This window comes from Hyperolius riggenbachi, chromosome 7, assembly GCF_040937935.1.
Source record: "Hyperolius riggenbachi isolate aHypRig1 chromosome 7, aHypRig1.pri, whole genome shotgun sequence".
NCBI lineage: Eukaryota > Metazoa > Chordata > Amphibia > Anura > Hyperoliidae > Hyperolius > Hyperolius riggenbachi.
The window spans coordinates 317,362,707-317,379,485 of NC_090652.1; the positions used below are offsets into that span (position 1 = coordinate 317,362,707).

General features: G+C 51.4%; 1 protein-coding gene across 1 annotated transcript in view; it reads left to right on the top strand.

Moving 5' to 3' along the window:
* ZNF148 (zinc finger protein 148) overlaps positions 1-14,479 on the top strand; it is a 36,904-nt gene extending 22,425 nt beyond the window's left edge. The window contains exon 7 of the mRNA XM_068246248.1: positions 1,336-14,479. Within this exon, the coding sequence (XP_068102349.1) occupies positions 1,336-2,943 (1,608 nt within the window). The 3' untranslated portion in view covers positions 2,944-14,479. The remainder of the gene's footprint in view (positions 1-1,335) is intronic.
* The last annotated feature ends 2,300 nt before the right edge of the window (positions 14,480-16,779 follow it).

Sequence of the window (16,779 nt, forward strand, 5' to 3'; positions counted from 1 at the left end):
GGGGGGGGGGCGGCCGCGGCGAGAGGAATTGCGGCGGATCGGCGGGTAGCGGCGGCGATCGGGCACTGCACGCAGCTAGCAAAGTGCTAGCTGCGTGCAGCAAAAAAAAAATTATGCAAATCGGCCCAGCGGGGCCTGAGCGGTGCCTTCCGGCGGCATAGCCCGAACTCAGTTCGGGCTTACCGCCAGGAAGGTTAACCTCCCTGGCGTTCATTTGTTGCGGACTTTCATCCGCGGGAGGGCTTTTTGAAAAAAAAAAAACTTGTTTTAAAGAGAGACTGAAGCGAAAAAAAAAAAAATATGATATAGTGAATTGGTTGTGTACTATGAATAATTACTAGAAGATTAGCAGCAAAGAAAATATTCTCATACTTTTATTTTCAGGTATATAGTGTTTTTTCTAACATTGCATCATTCTATAATATGTGCAGTTTACACAACACTCAGCATTCAAAATGAGTCTTTCAGAGCAGTCTGTGAAGTAATGACCTCTCCTCTGGCAGAGGAAAAGTAAATGGTCCAGGAACAGTTGAGATAAAAGTCAGATAACAGCCCTCTCCAGGACTAACTTAGTCGGAGAGCTTAATGGCTTGTTTGCATAGAGATAACAACTGGAGTTTCTTAACTCTTCCTGTACTGGAAACAATTAGACTGATGTATCTGATCTTAATGTTTTATTTCTTAGCTGTACTACACATACAAATCATAATATCATAGTTTTTTTTTCTCTTCAGTATCTCTTTAAATCATGTAGCTTGCACTAGGCTAGCTACATGTGTCCCCTGATTGCCCCGCTGCTGTGTCCCGCCCGCGATTGCCGCCGGTTATATTTACCGCTCCGGGATCCCACGAGAGCCGTAACTTCTTCATTCAGCTTCGGTCGTCGCTATGGTGACGATCGGGCATGACATCATGCGCAGTCCTGATCCTCACCATAGCGACGCCTGGTGGTGATTGAAGAGGCTGACCCTCCCACGTACTTGAGCGCACCAATCTGCACAGTTTATCTGCAAAGGCCCCTCCCATGTACCTCAGCTCACTAATCTTCACAGTACATCTACAGAGGCCCCTCCTACATACCTGACCTCACCAATCTGCACAGTACATCTGCAGAGGCCCCTCCCATGTACCTCAGCTAATCAGTCTGCAGAGGCCCCTCCCACGTACCTGAGCTCACCAATCTGCCCAGTACATCTGCAGAGGCCCCTCCCAGATACCTGAGCTCACCAATCTGCAAACATAGTGTCAATGGCACAGAGTTCCCCTTCTAGAAAATGCAATGTCCTGCTGTGATAGCAATGCATGTTAACAGGTACTCTTTATTTTTACCCCCAGTATTTCTCGAGGACGGATCGAGTTCTCAAACACAAACGCATGTGCCATGAGAATCGAGAACGCAAGGTGGGCAAGGCTTCCAGCAAGGCCAGCCTCTTATCTCCAGATGGCGACCCCTTCTCCCTCTTGTCCAGAGAAGGCATTTTCCCGAAGAAGAAGCAGCGGGCGGACAGGCTGAGGCTTCTGGGCTTGGGAGACAAGGAGGACAAGGCCGAGCAGAAGAAGGATAAGGTGGCTTTCCTCCCTCTCTTCCCCGACAACACCAAAGTGAAAGACGAGTACATGGTGACAGAGTACTCGGTGGAAATGCCACACCCTTCGGTCAGCGATCTGCACCTTCAGGAAGCTGTGTCTGCAGATATCAGTCCTCCGAAACTCCTGATAAAGAAGGTGAACAGCAAGAAGAGCATGAAGCAAGCTCTGGAGCACAGCCAGGCCATGGCCGCGCTCGCTGCCTTCGACGAAGGTAAAGTGTCCAAGTACACGTTTGAACTTGTGGACAAACAGGCCCTGCTTGACTCAGGAAGCAATTCAGACATGGACCACAGTGACCCCTTGCAGGAGGGGTCCACCAAGCCAGCTAATAGCAGCGTGTGCTACGATGAGGCCATGCAGTTCTCAAAGAAAAAGCGCTACTTGCTGGCGGCCTCCAGTAACAACAGCAGCAGGGAGTATGCGCTCAACGTTGGCACCATGGCATCCCAACCGTCAGCCACCCAGGCGGCCGTGGCCAGCGTCATGGATGAAAGTGGCACGGCTGCCCTGATAGATGCTCAGGCGTTGAGTGTGGACATTAAGGCGAACCATGACAAGAACGTGATCCCGGACGAGGTCCTACAGACGCTGCTGGATCATTATTCGCACAAAGCCAACGGGCAGCACGAGATTTCCTTCAGTGTCGGAGATACGGAAGTCACTTCCAGCATCTCCATCAACTCCTCGGAGGTGGGAGAAAGCAGCCAGTCTGAGAGCCTGGGCACCACCGCCCAGGTCTCCCAGTCTGACAAGGCCAGCATGCTGCAGGAATACTCCAAGTTCTTGCAGCAAGCTCTGGAACGGACCAGCCAAAACGATGCCTATTTGAACAATGCGAGCCTTAACTTTGTAACCGATAGCCAGGCCCTGTCTGGCACGGCGACTTTCCCGGCACTGGACAAGCATGTCTACGCGACACTGCCCATCACCACTTACCGGGCAAGTCTGACCACGCCGCTGAGGGTGTCACCTGACAAATCTCACTTTGGACTCATAGTGACCGACGCCCAGAGCGCCTTTAGCTTTACAGCGGACGATGGTAGCCACGACTCTTCTGCACCTTCCTCCTCAGCACAGGACTTCATCGATCAAGTGACGGCCCAGAAGAAGCCGGAGGGCCAGGCGGTCCACCAGACGTACCAGCTGGCCGGGTTCGAGCAGCCATTCAGAGCGCAGTACCACGGCAATCGCTCGTCCATCTCACCCCAGTTCAGCTCTGCCAATGGACAGGTGAACCTGCGGCAGCCTGCGTCCGGGACTGACTTCTCAGAATTCCCCCTGGTGAATGTAAACGAGAGCCGGACCCCACTGGCGTCCACCCCAGACCCAGCAACTAGCCAAACCTTCAGCTAAAGCGTATACGTAGAGCCTTGTGTCTCCAGAGGGGAATGTTGCACATTGCTAAACCTCGCAGGAAGCCAGTGTGTTAAAGCAGCAGTCTGTGTCCCATCTGCTTGACGATGCCCCTTTCCTCTCTCCCATTGTAAGGGTACAGCGGGTAGGAGCCTGGATTTTTGGGGTCAGTATTGCTGCGAAGGGGGTGCTTCCTCAGTTTGTACAGAGTTCCCAGAAATGGAGAACTAGTTTATGGTGCACCAGCAGCTGAGTGTTGCCAGAAAACTGGCTGTATTTTGGAGTTTTAGCTGATTTTCTTTTTTCCCGGGTCTCCGACTCCTGTTTTAATCCACAAGGGGCCACCGGTAAAGCTGTTATTTTACCCAAGAAAGGTAAAAAAAAAATTTCTATATGGCACTTTATAGAGACCTATTTGACGTCATGCCCCTTGATAGAAGGGGCCAGCCTTGAGGTCCAGGGTCTTTATTTTTAATGTTGTAGTTTGTGAGATGGGGCTGTGTCATGCCTAATATGGGGGGAACCTTGTACCTCCCCCCATCTGTGTACATGGTATGGCTCTGGTGAGATGGGGCGTGTCATGCCTAATATGGGGGGAACCTTGTACCTCCCCCCATCTGTGTACATGGAATGACTGGTGAGATGGGGGCGTGTCATGCTTAATATGGGGGGAACCTTGTATCTCCCCCCATCTGTGTACATGGTATGGCTCTGGTGAGATGGGGCGTGTCATGCCTAATATGGGGGGAACCTTGTACCTCCCCCCATCTGTGTACATGGAATGACTGGTGAGATGGGGGCGTGTCATGCTTAATATGGGGGGAACCTTGTATCTCCCCCATCTGTGTACATGGTATGGCTCTGGTGAGATGGGGCGTGTCATGCCTAATATGGGGGGAACCTTGTACCTCCCCCCATCTGTGTACATGGTATGGCTCTGGTGAGATGGGGCGTGTCATGCCTAATATGGGGGGAACCTTGTACCTCCCCCCATCTGTGTACATGGAATGACTCTGGGTGCGTCTTCTACAGATGTCCGTAGGGTGATGTTCTGAAATGTGCAGTGTTTCTGCACTGCTCTGCAGAGGTGAAGCTGTGCACCCTCTGCCACTGGTGGGTGCAGTATGTCCCTATAGAGGTCTCTGCAGCTGTCAGTACACATCCTCCGCTGCTGCTCCAGCACAACCACAAGTCCAAGGAGGTTGCAGCCATTCTCAGGCCTGCAGCATCCCCCCCCCGACTTACATCAGTTAGGATAGGTGGGTCCCCAGGGTACTAGTGCTGTTTGCTTCACTTGTGAGCACCGCAGCTGTCAGGATTTGTAGAGAGCGCCCCCCAGTGGCAGCCTGTGCATAGCTTTGGCACTGTATGACTCAGTAATAAGCAGAATCTCACACTGTGAGAACATAAAGCACTTAATAGCTGTCGGTTTCTTCTGTTTTGATTTGTCTTTGTACAGATTAAGCGCTTGGCGGTCCAAACGTCCAATAGTTTGTCCTCGCTGCTGCAGCGTCAACGTGTACGTCACACATATCAGGAGGTCGCATAGCTGGCCCCGTGTGCATTTTATTTCAGGCTTTTATATAGATTCCCGGTACAGAATGTTCTATAAAACCATATTACATTGTCTCATGATAATGACTCTGAACCCCTCCCCCGCAATCCCAGCAGCACTTTCATCCATAGTATTTTCCCGCTCCAGTGGTTGCAGCAGGCAAGGGGGCTCTCGTTTTCCAGTTACACCAGTGTCCGCTGCGGTGGAGGGTGCAGGACTCTTTCCCCTCTCCGGATATGTCAGTATAGATTCTATAAGGAGGAGTTCTGCTATAAGCTCAGTGTGTAGAAATAAAGGGGTTCTTCTCTGCGGCCTTAACTCTGCATTACCTGCAGGGGTCACAGGTTAGATGTAGCTTCCTTCTGGTGGCCGCAGGTGTAATATGCGGCTCAATTTACTGTCAGCACTTCCCTTTCTGGAAAAATGTATTTTAAGTTACTTCACAGTTTTTACATTTTAGTCCTGACCTCATTGTGGGGTAACCAGGTAGCAGCAGTCCTGTGTGTATGTGTGATGCTGGATGCCTGACCTCAGTGCTGGGTAACAGGGTAGCAGCAGTCCTGTGTGTACGTGTGACACTGGATGCCTAACCACAGAGTGAGGTAACAGGGTAGCAGCAGTCCTGTGTGTACGTGTGACACTGGATTCCTAACCACAGTGTGAGGTAACAGGGTAGTAGCAGTCCTGTGTGTACGTGTGATGCTGGATGCCTGACCTCAGTGCTGGGTAACAGGGTAGCAGCAGTCCTGTGTGTACGTGTGACACTGGATGCCTGACCTCAGTGCTGGGTAACAGGGTAGCAGCAGTCCTGTGTGTACGTGTGACACTGGATGCCTAACCACAGTGTGAGGTAACAGGGTAGCAGCAGTCCTGTGTGTACGTGTGACACTGGATGCCTAACCACAGTGTGAGGTAACAGGGTAGTAGCAGTCCTGTGTGTACGTGTGATGCTGGATGCCTGACCTCAGTGCTGGGTAACAGGGTAGCAGCAGTCCTGTGTGTACATGTGACACTGGATGCCTGACGTCGGTGTGGGGTAACTGGGTAGCAGCAGTCCTGTGTGTACGTGTGACACTGGATGCCTAACCACAGTGTGAGGTAACAGGGTAGCAGCAGTCCTGTGTGTACGTGTGATGCTGGAAGCCTTATCAGGCTTTGGGAGAGAGTTCCAAAGCAGAGTTGACACTTGTGAGAAGTCCTGGATGCAGGAGTGAGTGGAAGTGACTAAGCTAGAGGGCAGGAGTGTCTCCTGGGTACGGCGGGAGGACTGGGCAGCATGTTCCGATACAAGCAGTACCCGGATAGGCGACATGTTGGGGCAAGAGTCTTCCCTCTTTATGCACAGTGCTGCTGCTACCCTGTCATCTAATCATGAGGATGAATTTATCAGTACAGTGGATTATTGATCGGAGCCCATTTGAAAGTTGTAGTTAAATATGTTAGTTACATTTATCTGTTGTCCCAGAATATTTACTGTAGTACTTAGAGGATATTTTTATGACTCTTCCACTTTGATATGAAATGATTTGGGACGTTACGTTGTGGGTTTTGTTACAGGGAAGTCATAAGCCTTTTATCTCTGCTGAGATATTTTACATTTGTGTGTTTAGCACTTTGAGTAGAGGCTGAATGGCCGAAAAACCTCAGTATATGGCGTCACGGTGGCCAGCGGACGGCACTCTGCTCTGACGAGCCAGCATGTGATGCACTGGTGGTCTGCGGGCGGCACTCTGCTCTGCTGAGCCAACATGTGAGTCTACGGTGGCCTGCGGGCACCACTCTGCTCTGATGAGCCAGCATGTGACGCTACGGTGGCCTGCAGGCGGCACTCTGCTCTGATGAGCCATCATGTGATGCTAAGGTGGCCTGGGAGTGGCACTCTGCCCTGACGAGCCACCATGTGAGGCTACGGTGGCCAGCGGGCGGCACTCTGCTCTGACGAGCCAGCATGTGAGGCTACGGTGGCCAGCGGGCGGCACTCTGCTCTGATGAGCCCAGCATGTGACGCTACGGTGGCCAGCGGGCGGCACTCTGCTCTGACGAGCCCAGCATGTGACGCTACGGTGGCCATCGGGAGGCACTCTGCTCTGACGAGCCCAGCATGTGACGCTACGGTGGCCAGCGGGCGGCACTCTGCTCTGACGAGCCCAGCATGTGACGCTACGGTGGCCATCGGGAGGCACTCTGCTCTGACGAGCCCAGCATGTGACGCTACGGTGGCCATCGGGAGGCACTCTGCTCTGACGAGCCCAGCATGTGACGCTACGGTGGCCATCGGGAGGCACTCTGCTCTGACGAGCCCAGCATGTGACGCTACGGTGGCCAGCGGGCGGCACTCTGCTCTGACAAGCCCAGCATGTGACGCTACGGTGGCCATCGGGAGGCACTCTGCTCTGATGAGCCCAGCATGTGACGCTACGGTGGCCATCGGGAGGCACTCTGCTCTGATGAGCCCAGCATGTGACGCTACGGTGGCCATCGGGAGGCACTCTGCACTGACGAGCCATCATGTAGTGCTACGGTGGCATGTGAGCGGCACTCTGCTCTGACGAGCCAGCATGTCACGCTACGGTGGCCTGCAGGCGGCACTCTTCTCTGACGAGCCAGCATTTGATGCTATGGTGGCCAGCAGGCGGCACTCTGCTCTGAAGAGCTAGCATGTGAGGCTACGGTGGCCTGCAGGCTGCACTTCACTCTGTGGGGAGCGCTATAGCTCCCCCGCAGCCGGCATGCAGCTCTGCCTGTTGGAGTCTGGCCCTGAATGATCTCAGGGAAGTGGTTTGGAGTGACACACCTTCCTGGGTAGTTGGGTGCATAACCTGGGTGCTAAGCAACACCAGTCCAATACACAAAAGCAATTACTTGTGTTGACACATGATTTGACGAATTGAATTACTTTGGCTTTAAAAGAACTTTGGTGTGCTTACCTATTTCGGAGTCTGTAGCCCTGAATGATGATTGGATAATCTCATCGCGTGTTTGTGTAGTTGCGCATGTAATGTGCTGGGATTCCCCCTTCCAGGCAGCGATTGAAGGTATACTTCATTACTGCCCAGTGTCTGGAGCCGTCAGGGTTCCCTGTAGATTGTGTTATTGTGTGTGAGTGGATGGCTTCCTGGTCCTGTCCAGACATTTCAGATGGCCCGGCACCCCTGCTCGTACGAGGCCCGCCTCCAGCACTGCTGCCAGCCATAGCTCCTTCTTCAACTGATCCAAGCAGAAGGTCAGCACTTCTGCTCATATGAGGCCTCCCACCAGCACTGCTGCCGGCCATAGCACCTTCTACAGCTGACCCAAGGAAAAGACTGGAACCCCTGCTCATACGAGGCCTCCCTCCAGTGCTGCTGCCGGCCATAACACCTTCTACATCTGACCCAAGCAGAAGACCCGGCACCCCTGCTCATATGAGGCCTCCCACCAGCTCTGCTGCCGGACATAGCACCTTCTCAATCTGACCCAAGCAGAAGACCGGCACCCCTGCTCATATGAGGCCTCCCTCTAGGGCTACTGCCAGCCATAGCACCTTCTACATCTGACTCAAGCAGAAGTCCGGCACCCCTGCTCATACGAGGTCCCCTTCCAGCACTGCTGCCGGCCATAGCACCTTCTACATCTGACCCAAGCAGAAGACCCGGCACCCCTGCTCATACGTGGCCCTCTTCAGCACTGCTGCCGGCCATAGCACCTTTTCACTCTGACCCAAGCAGAAATCCAGCACCCTTGATCATATGAGGCCTCCATACAGCACTGCTGCCGGCCATAGCGCCTTCTACAACTGACCCAAGCAAAAGACCAGAACCCCTGCTCATACGAGGCCTCCCTCCAGTGCTGCTTGCCGGCCATAGCACCTTCTACATCTGACCCAAGCAGAAGATTTGGCACCCCTGCTCATACGAGGACTCCCTCCAGCACTGCTGCCGGCCATAGCACCTTCTCACTCTGACCCAAGCAGATGACCCGGCACCCCTGATCATATGAGGCCTCCCTCCAGCACTGCTGCCGGCCATAGCACCTTCTCACTCTGACCCAAGCAGATGACCCGGCACCCCTGATCATATGAGGCCTCCATACAGCACTGCTGCTGGCCATAGCACCTTCTCACTCTGACCCAAGCAGAAGGCCAGCACCCCTGCTCATACGAGGCCCCCTCCAGCACTACTGCCAGCCATAGCACCTTCTCAATCTGACCCAAGCAGAAGGACAGCAGCCCTGCTCATACGAGGCCTCCCTCCACCACTGCTGCCGGCCATAGCACCTTCTACATCTGACCCAAGAAGAAGACCCGACACCCCTGCTCATACGAGGCCTCCCTCCACCACTGCTGCCGGCCATAGTACCTTCTCACTCTAACCCAAGCAGAGGACCGGGCACTCCTGCTCATATGAGGCCTCCCACCAGCACTGCTGTCGGCCATAGCACCTTCTTACTCTGACCTAAGCAGAAGACACCGGCACCCCTGCTCATACAAGGCCCCCTCCAGCACTGCTGCTGGCCATAGCACCTTTTCACTTTGACCCAAGCAGAAGGCCAGCACCCCTGCTCATACCAGGCCTCCCACCAGCACTGCTGCTGGCCATAGCACCTTCTACATCTGACCCAAGCAGAAAGCCGGCACCCCTGCTCATACGAGGCCACCCTTTAGCACTGCTGCCGGCCATAGCACCTTCTCACTCTGACCCAAGCAGAAGGCCCGTCACCCTTGCTCATACCAGGCCTCCCACCAGCACTGCTGCCGGCCATAGCACCTTCTCAATCTGACCCAAGCAGAAGACCCGGTACCCCTGCTCATACGAGGCCTCCCTCCAGTGCTGCTGCCGGCCATAGCGCCTTCTTACTTTGACCCAAGCAGAAAGCCGGCACCCCTGCTCATACGAGGCTTCCCTTTAGCACTGCTGCCGGCCATAGCACCTTCTCAATCTGACCTAAGCAGAAGGTTGGCACCCCTGCTCATACAAGGCCTCCCTCCAGCACTGCTGCCAGCCATAGCACCTTCTCACTCTGACCCAAGCAGAAGGCCGGCACCCCTGCTCATACGAGGCCTCCCTTGAGCACTGCTGCCAGCCATAGCACCTTCTCAATCTGACCCAAGCAGAATACCGGCGCCCCTGCTCATACGAGGCCTCCCACCAGCGCTGCTGCCGGCCATAGCACCTTCTCAATCTGACCCAAGCAGAATACCAGCACCCCTGCTCATACGAGGCCTGCCTCCAGCACTGCTGCCGGCCATAGCACCTTCTACATCTGAACCAAACAGAAGGCCGGCACCCCTGCTCATACGAGGCCTCCCTCCAGCACTGCTGCCGGCCATAGCACCTTCTACATCTGAACCAAACAGAAGGCCAGCACCCTTGCTCATACAAGGCCTCCCTCCAGCACTGCTGCCGGCCATAGCACCTTCTACATCTAACCCAAACAGAAGGCCAGCACCCCTGCTCATACGAGGCCTCCCTCCAGCACTGCTGCCAGCCATAGCACCTTCTTAATCTGACCCAAGCAGAAGGCCGGTGCCCCTGATCATACAAGGTCCCCTTCCAGCACTGCTGCTGGCCATAGCACCTTCTACATCTGACCCAAGCAGAAGCTCGGCACCCCTGCTCATACGAGGCCTCCCTCCAGCACTGCTGCCGGCCATAGCACCTTCTCAACCTGACCCAAGCAGAATACCGGCACCCCTGCTCATACGAGGCCTCCCTCCAGCACTGCTGCCGGCCATAGCACCTTCTACATCTGACCCAAGCAGAAGGCCAGCACCCCTGCTCATATGAGGCCTCCCTCCAGCACTGCTGCCGGCCATAGCACCTTCTCAACCTGACCCAAGCATAAGACCCGACACCCCTGCTCATACGAGGCCTCCCTCCAGCACTGCTGCCGGCCATAGCACCTTCTACAACTGACCCAAGCAGAAGGCCGGCACCCCTTCTCATACGAGGCCTCCCTCCACCACTACTGCCGGCCATAGCACCTTCTCAATCTGACCCAAGCAGAAGGCCGCCCCCCGCTGCTCATGCAAGGCCCCCTCCAGCACTGCTGCCGGCCATAGCACCTTCTACATCTGACCCAAACAGAAGGCCAGCACCCCTGCTCATACGAGGCCTCCATACAGCACTGCTGCCGGCCATAGCACCTTCTCAACCTGAACTAAGCACTTACTCCCTATCAGAGGGCATTAGCCGCCTTCTGTTGGAATTGATGCTGCCACATTTAAAAATGGCTCCTTCCCACATCAGTGCAGTTCAGAGGTTTGCCGACAGTCTGTGGTTTTATGGGGTGTGCCGATAGTCTGTGGTTTTGCCCCTGGAAAGGCTTTGTCTTGTTCTGAACATCTTATGACCCGTACCGCACACAGCACGCCCATCCGTTGTCATGTGTTGATGATTTGGGCTTTTTAAGTTCATTATTAGACGAGTAGCATTTTTCCTAAATATTTATCTGCGGTTTTATGATGCTCATAATGGAGCGCAATGCCCCTGCAAGGATTTTATATAACGCTGGTAGCTATAAGAGCACCGTGACCGTTCCTAAAGGGTGACTCCACCCAAAGTAGCTTTTTCAGTGTTTGGTGGAGGCTGTAGAGTTAATCCACGTATCAATTTCTTTTGGGGACACATTGGTGAGATTAGGGATGGTCAATGAGATTTTGAGTTGATGCAGGGTTATGCAAGTTTATGCACCTTGAAAATGGACCAGTTTTACCTCAGCGGGATTTGGTTGGTTCATGCTCAAGCTGCATTCATTTTCATACAAAATTTGCAAAATGCTGCATCAACTCGAAATTATTTGCATCTCATTGATCATCGCTAGGTGAGATCTCTGAAATCTGGAGGTCCCAGCTTGAACCCACCTGTTGCCCCCATAGGTAGGGGCTCCCCCTGCTGGATTCATCATGTGAGGTGGAGAAACACCCCAAGGTGGGCGGGACTAGAACTAGGGATCAGCCTTTCAAATAAACTCGTCCCGTTTAGAATCTTGTGGTGACAGAAGGTTCTGGCACCGCCCCTCGGGTGGAGTTCTGTGCAGCCGGATGCTGTGCTGCAATTTTGTACAAGAGGGAGAGTTCTTAGAGCTAAGCTCCACCCCAAATGTGTATTTGTACTATATAGATGGGGCGGGGCTTCCTGTAGGCTAGAAAAATGGAGGCCTTGTCAAGCGGTCCTGAAATGATTTTCAAATTCTACAATTGTTGGGATTTTGTTACGAAGCGGGTTTGCTTTAAAACCAAGAAAAAGAACGAAACTGGCAAATTCTAAAAAGCAATCATGGTGATCCGTGTGAGCTTTAAGTATTATCTATGAGAACCAATCCTTTCAAAGTTAAACAATATTGTTTAAAGTGCACCTGCGATGAAAGAAGTCTCAGGTGTTATACTCACCTGGGGCTTCCTCCAGTGCCCTTGAGACCCCTCATTGTCTCCCCAGGCCGCACCCCTGCTGGATAGCCCGGTACTCTGTCCGCCCACCAGCTGAATCCAGTGAGGAAGTTTGGTGTACTGCAGCAACCAGCTCATACATTGGGTCTTCTGTCCAGCGGTCTGCTTCTGTACACTGTCTATATTTACATATCACCCCGATTACTGTTAGAATTTGCCTCGTTAGTGTTTGTTGGACTGGTGACCACAATGAGCTCCAAATCTGACTTTGCCTGCAAGTTTAAACTGATCTGAGGCTTATCTCGTTAAAGTGGACGTGACGTGATGAGATAGACGTGTGTATGTACAGTGCCAAGCATACTCTACAGCTATAGTATCTAAAAAAAACACATGTATAAGTAGATAAATACTTGCTCTACATAATTTTATGTAGTAAATAAAGAAAATTCTGTTTCAGGCATTTGCCATCTTAATTCCTTATGACTGAAGCCAATACTGATGTCATTTACTCCGACTCTGGGAGGAGAGTGGCCAATGCAAACACAGACAGTCTTCGGACACTCCCACCCAGCTCTGTAATAGAAAGTGCATCGTCATTGTGTGACTCTGTAGCTTGAGAAGCATGAGAAATATTGGCCAATCAGAGAGGAACAGAGGTGTGGGAGGGAAAGAGGCTTCAGCCAATCAGGCTGCATTAGTTAAGTCTGAGGGGGAAGTAAAGAAGCAAAAAAAGACAACCCAGCATGCCCTGCAAGGCGGCAATGTACTAAATAAGAACCAGGGAAACTGGGAAATGATCTTTTATCATCAACAAAAGAAAGAGTGATTTTTAACTTTTGGATTGCATTAGCATTAGCATCGTTATTACTTGTTTACCGGATAAAAATAATTGATTTTATGTCTGACAGTTATGCTTTAATATATTTTACCTCTGGGACACGTGAAAGACTTTGTCATTGAGCAAAGACAATAAAACATTAAATCTAAATTTTTTAAGTTTTCAAAACTGGGATATGTAAAAGAAAAAAAAAAAAGGTAATTTTTAGGAGTAGGAGGATAAATACAATCGTTTATCTTATCAGTTTATTTTTACCTCAGGTCCACTTTAGCACTTTCCAGTCTTTGGAAATTAAGCTTACCTAGGGCTTCCTCTGGCCCTCTGTAGTTGTCCTGGTTCCACTCTGATCCCCTCAGCAGCTGTGCCCCTCCCAAAGCGGCCGCCTGACACAGCGGCGTGCCTAACTGATCGTGCTTCCATCACAGGAAACATTCGGCACATGTGTATTTGCAAACTTTGCAAGCGCAGAACTCTACGGGGGAGTGAATGAGCCGGTATCGTGAATGAGGAGATGTGTAGCTCGAGGCGAGGCAGGAAGCTTTCCAAGCTGCTGAGATAGGAGCGGGATGACAGAGATGGACCAGGACGACTGCAGGGGGCTGCAAGAAGCCCCAAGTACTGTAAGTTAAACTGGGCAATTTAGTTTTTCTTTTAAGTCAGATTTCAAGCTCATGTCTATTGGTAAGAGTTAAGTGGTGCGAGGTTCTCCTAGAATGCACCTGAGTGACAGTATAGAGGGGTGTGGCTTCTAGTGATAGGCTAGCACTATCTGTTTGCACAGATATTTTAGGGTCTCCCTCAGCGCCACCTAGTGGCCATTGAGTGGGGGACCCGGTATTGAGGATCTGTCCCTCCACTGATGAGTTCCTGTCAGGACCTGTCGGTACCACGGCAGACAGCTGCAAACTTTGGTGGATGGGTTACCGGATTTCCAATGTTGCCACTGGACCTAAAATACACATTGGCATTAATGAAAGACCAGGCGGTATATATTGTATTCACACCAAAAAATATCAGTGTTGTGGTTGCAGGGGGACTACTTATGGTGGACACGATACTTCCTGTGTGTGAGATATGCCTCTTGCAACAGGGAGAAGATATCACTGTTGTGGTTGCAGGGGGACTACTTATGGCGGACACTGTACTTCCTGTGTGTGAATATGCCTCCTGCACCATGGAGAAGATATCAGTGTTGTAGTTGCAGGGGGACTACCTATGGCAGACACTGTACTTCCTGTGTGTGAATATGCCTCCTGCAACAGGGAGAAGATATCAGTGTTGTAGATGCAGGGGGACTACTTATGGCGGACACTATACTTCCTGTGTGTGAGATATTCCTCCTGCACCAGGGAGAATATATCAGTGTTGTGGTTGCAGGGGGGGGGGGGGACTTATTATGGTGCACACTGTACTTCCTGTGTGTGAGATATGCCTCCTGCACCGGGGAGAAGATATCAGTGTTGTGGTTACAGGGGGACTTATTATGGCGGACACTGGACTTCCTGTGTGCCTCCTGCACCCACCCCACTTCCGCCAGGGAGAAGTTATCAGTGTTGTGGACTTCCTGTGTGATTTGCCTCCTGGACTCTGTGCGTTGATTTTCTGCTTCCCTCGATGTGTATTTTAGGTCATCACTGGAGAGATATTTCTGCCCATCTATCGCTGTGTATTTTTTCTTTTGTCTTCATTTGAGCAGATTTGTAATACTTCCTCTCCTGTAAAGCTGTATTTTATGCCGCCTCTTTATAAAATATACGCAAGTTGTTGATCTATCGTTTTTCCTTTGTGTGGTGTTTTTTATCGCTGTCTTGTGTCACGTTACTTCCTCACCTCACACTGGTTCTTCTGCTACATTCTATTCTGAGTTTCCTGAATCCGTGCCGGACGGCAGAGGTCATGTGATGTTGAAGAAGAAGCATTTAGCAACGTCCTGTGAGAGGAGAACAGCGATTTCCTGGTCGGCCAATGGTCTGTCCAACTGAATGCTATCCGCGCTGTCACTGATTAAACATTTAACAACTGATTAAACACTATACAATAAAATGATCCGATTTCAGTAAAAACAATCGGATTGCCCGAAAAATCAAAAGCTTTTTTTTTATTCGAACAAGAAAACCAATTGGATTTCCTGTTTTTATTCGATATAAGTTGATCGGGAGTGGTGGGTTTTTCTGATCAATTTTTATGAAAATTGAATGGTGTAGGGTAGATTGTCAATTTATTCATATATAAAACCAAGCAATTTTCTCAACCGTGATTGCGGTTCATTGGTCAGATTTAGATTTTTTCAAATGTTATCATCAATCAGAAAAAATGATTGTGATACTTGAATTGAAAAGAAATTTAATAAAATTGTATGATGTGTGGCTACCTTAACACTGAATTATATCCCTACGCACAGTGCAGTGTATTGGGGGCCCACTGAGGACAGATTAAGAAATTAATATTAGACGTTGCACAATAGATAGAGAAAGCAATACATCATTAAACAATGTTACACAAAATAGTAATGGAACAATGGATGGATAAGTGTAGCAGACTAGTCCATATGGTGGGGGAGAAGAGCGCACAGGGAGGAGAGCCCTACCATGTAGACTTGCAATCTGAGGGGTGTGGGTTGTAAGTCCAAGAGAGCGCAATGGAGCTATGAATATGGCGGGTAAGCAATGGGGAACAGATGGGTCTTTAGGGCCTGCTTGAATTACTTGGTGGTGGGGATGAGCCTGATGGGTAGGGAGTTCCATAGAGTAGGATCTGCTCTGGAGAAGTCCTGGAGCCTCGTAAATGGTGGGAGGGATGTTGGGAGAGCAGGTTGGGGAGTATCTCTGGATGAGGTTGGAGATGTATGAAGAGGTGGTATGGTGGATGGATTTCTATGCCAGGCAGAGCAGTGGATGTAATTCTGAAGGGAGCCCTCTCCCCGACATCTCTAGTGTTGTAAACATGTCCATCTGCTCCATCCCTCAGACTCCGCTGCCTGGGTGTCACCCCCGACTCAGCACTCTCCTTCATTCACCCTCCACATCCAGGACGTCTCCAGGTCTTGCCTCTTCCATCTCTGCAACATCAGCAGAATTCACTCCTACCCAACCTCCGACACCACCAAACTCTAATACTGCAATACACTCCTTTCTGGACTCCCCGAGACCATTTACATTAGGCGGAGTCACAGAGAGCAGGTTACATTAGGCGGAGTCACAGAGAGCAGGTTACATTAGGCGGAGTCACAGAGAGCAGGTTACATTAGGCGGAGTGACAGAAAGCAGGTTACTTTAGGTGGAGTCACAGAGAGCAGGCTACGTTAGGCGGAGTCACCGAGAGCAGGTTACTTTAGGTGGAGTCACAGAGAGCAGATTATGTTAGGCGGAGTCACAGAGAGCAGATTACCTTAGGCGGAGTCACAGAGAGCAGGTTAAATTAGGCCGAGTCACAGAGAGCAGGTTACATTAGGCCGAGTCACAGAGCGCGGGTTACATTAGGCGGAGTCACAGAGCGGGTTACATTAGGCGGAGTCACAGAGAGAAGTCACAGAGAGCAGTTACGTTAGGCGGAGTCACAGAGAGCAGGTTACATTAGGTGGAGTCACAGAGCGCGGGTTACATTAGGCGGAGTCACAGAGAGCAGTTACGTTAGGCGGAGTCACAGAGAGCAGGTTACATTAGGCGGAGTCACAGAGTGTGAGTTACATTAGGCGGAGTCACAAAGAGCAGGTTACATTAGGCGGAGTCACAGAGAGCAGGTTACATTAGGCGGAGTCACAGAGAGCAGGTTACATTAGGTGGAGTCACAGAGCGCGGGTTACATTAGGCGGAGTCACAGCGGGTTACATTAGGCGGAGTCACAGAGAGCAGGTTACGTTAGGCGGAGTCAGTGTGCAGGTTACGTTATGCGGGGTCAGAGTGCGGGTTACATTAGGCGGAGTCACAGAGCACGGGTTACATTAGGCGGAGTCACAGAGCGCGGGTTACATTAGGCGGAGTCACAGCTCGGGTTACATTAGGCGGAGTCACAGAGCGCGGGTTACGTTAGGTGGAGTCACAGAGAGCAGGTTGCGTTAGGCGGAGTCACAAAGAGCAG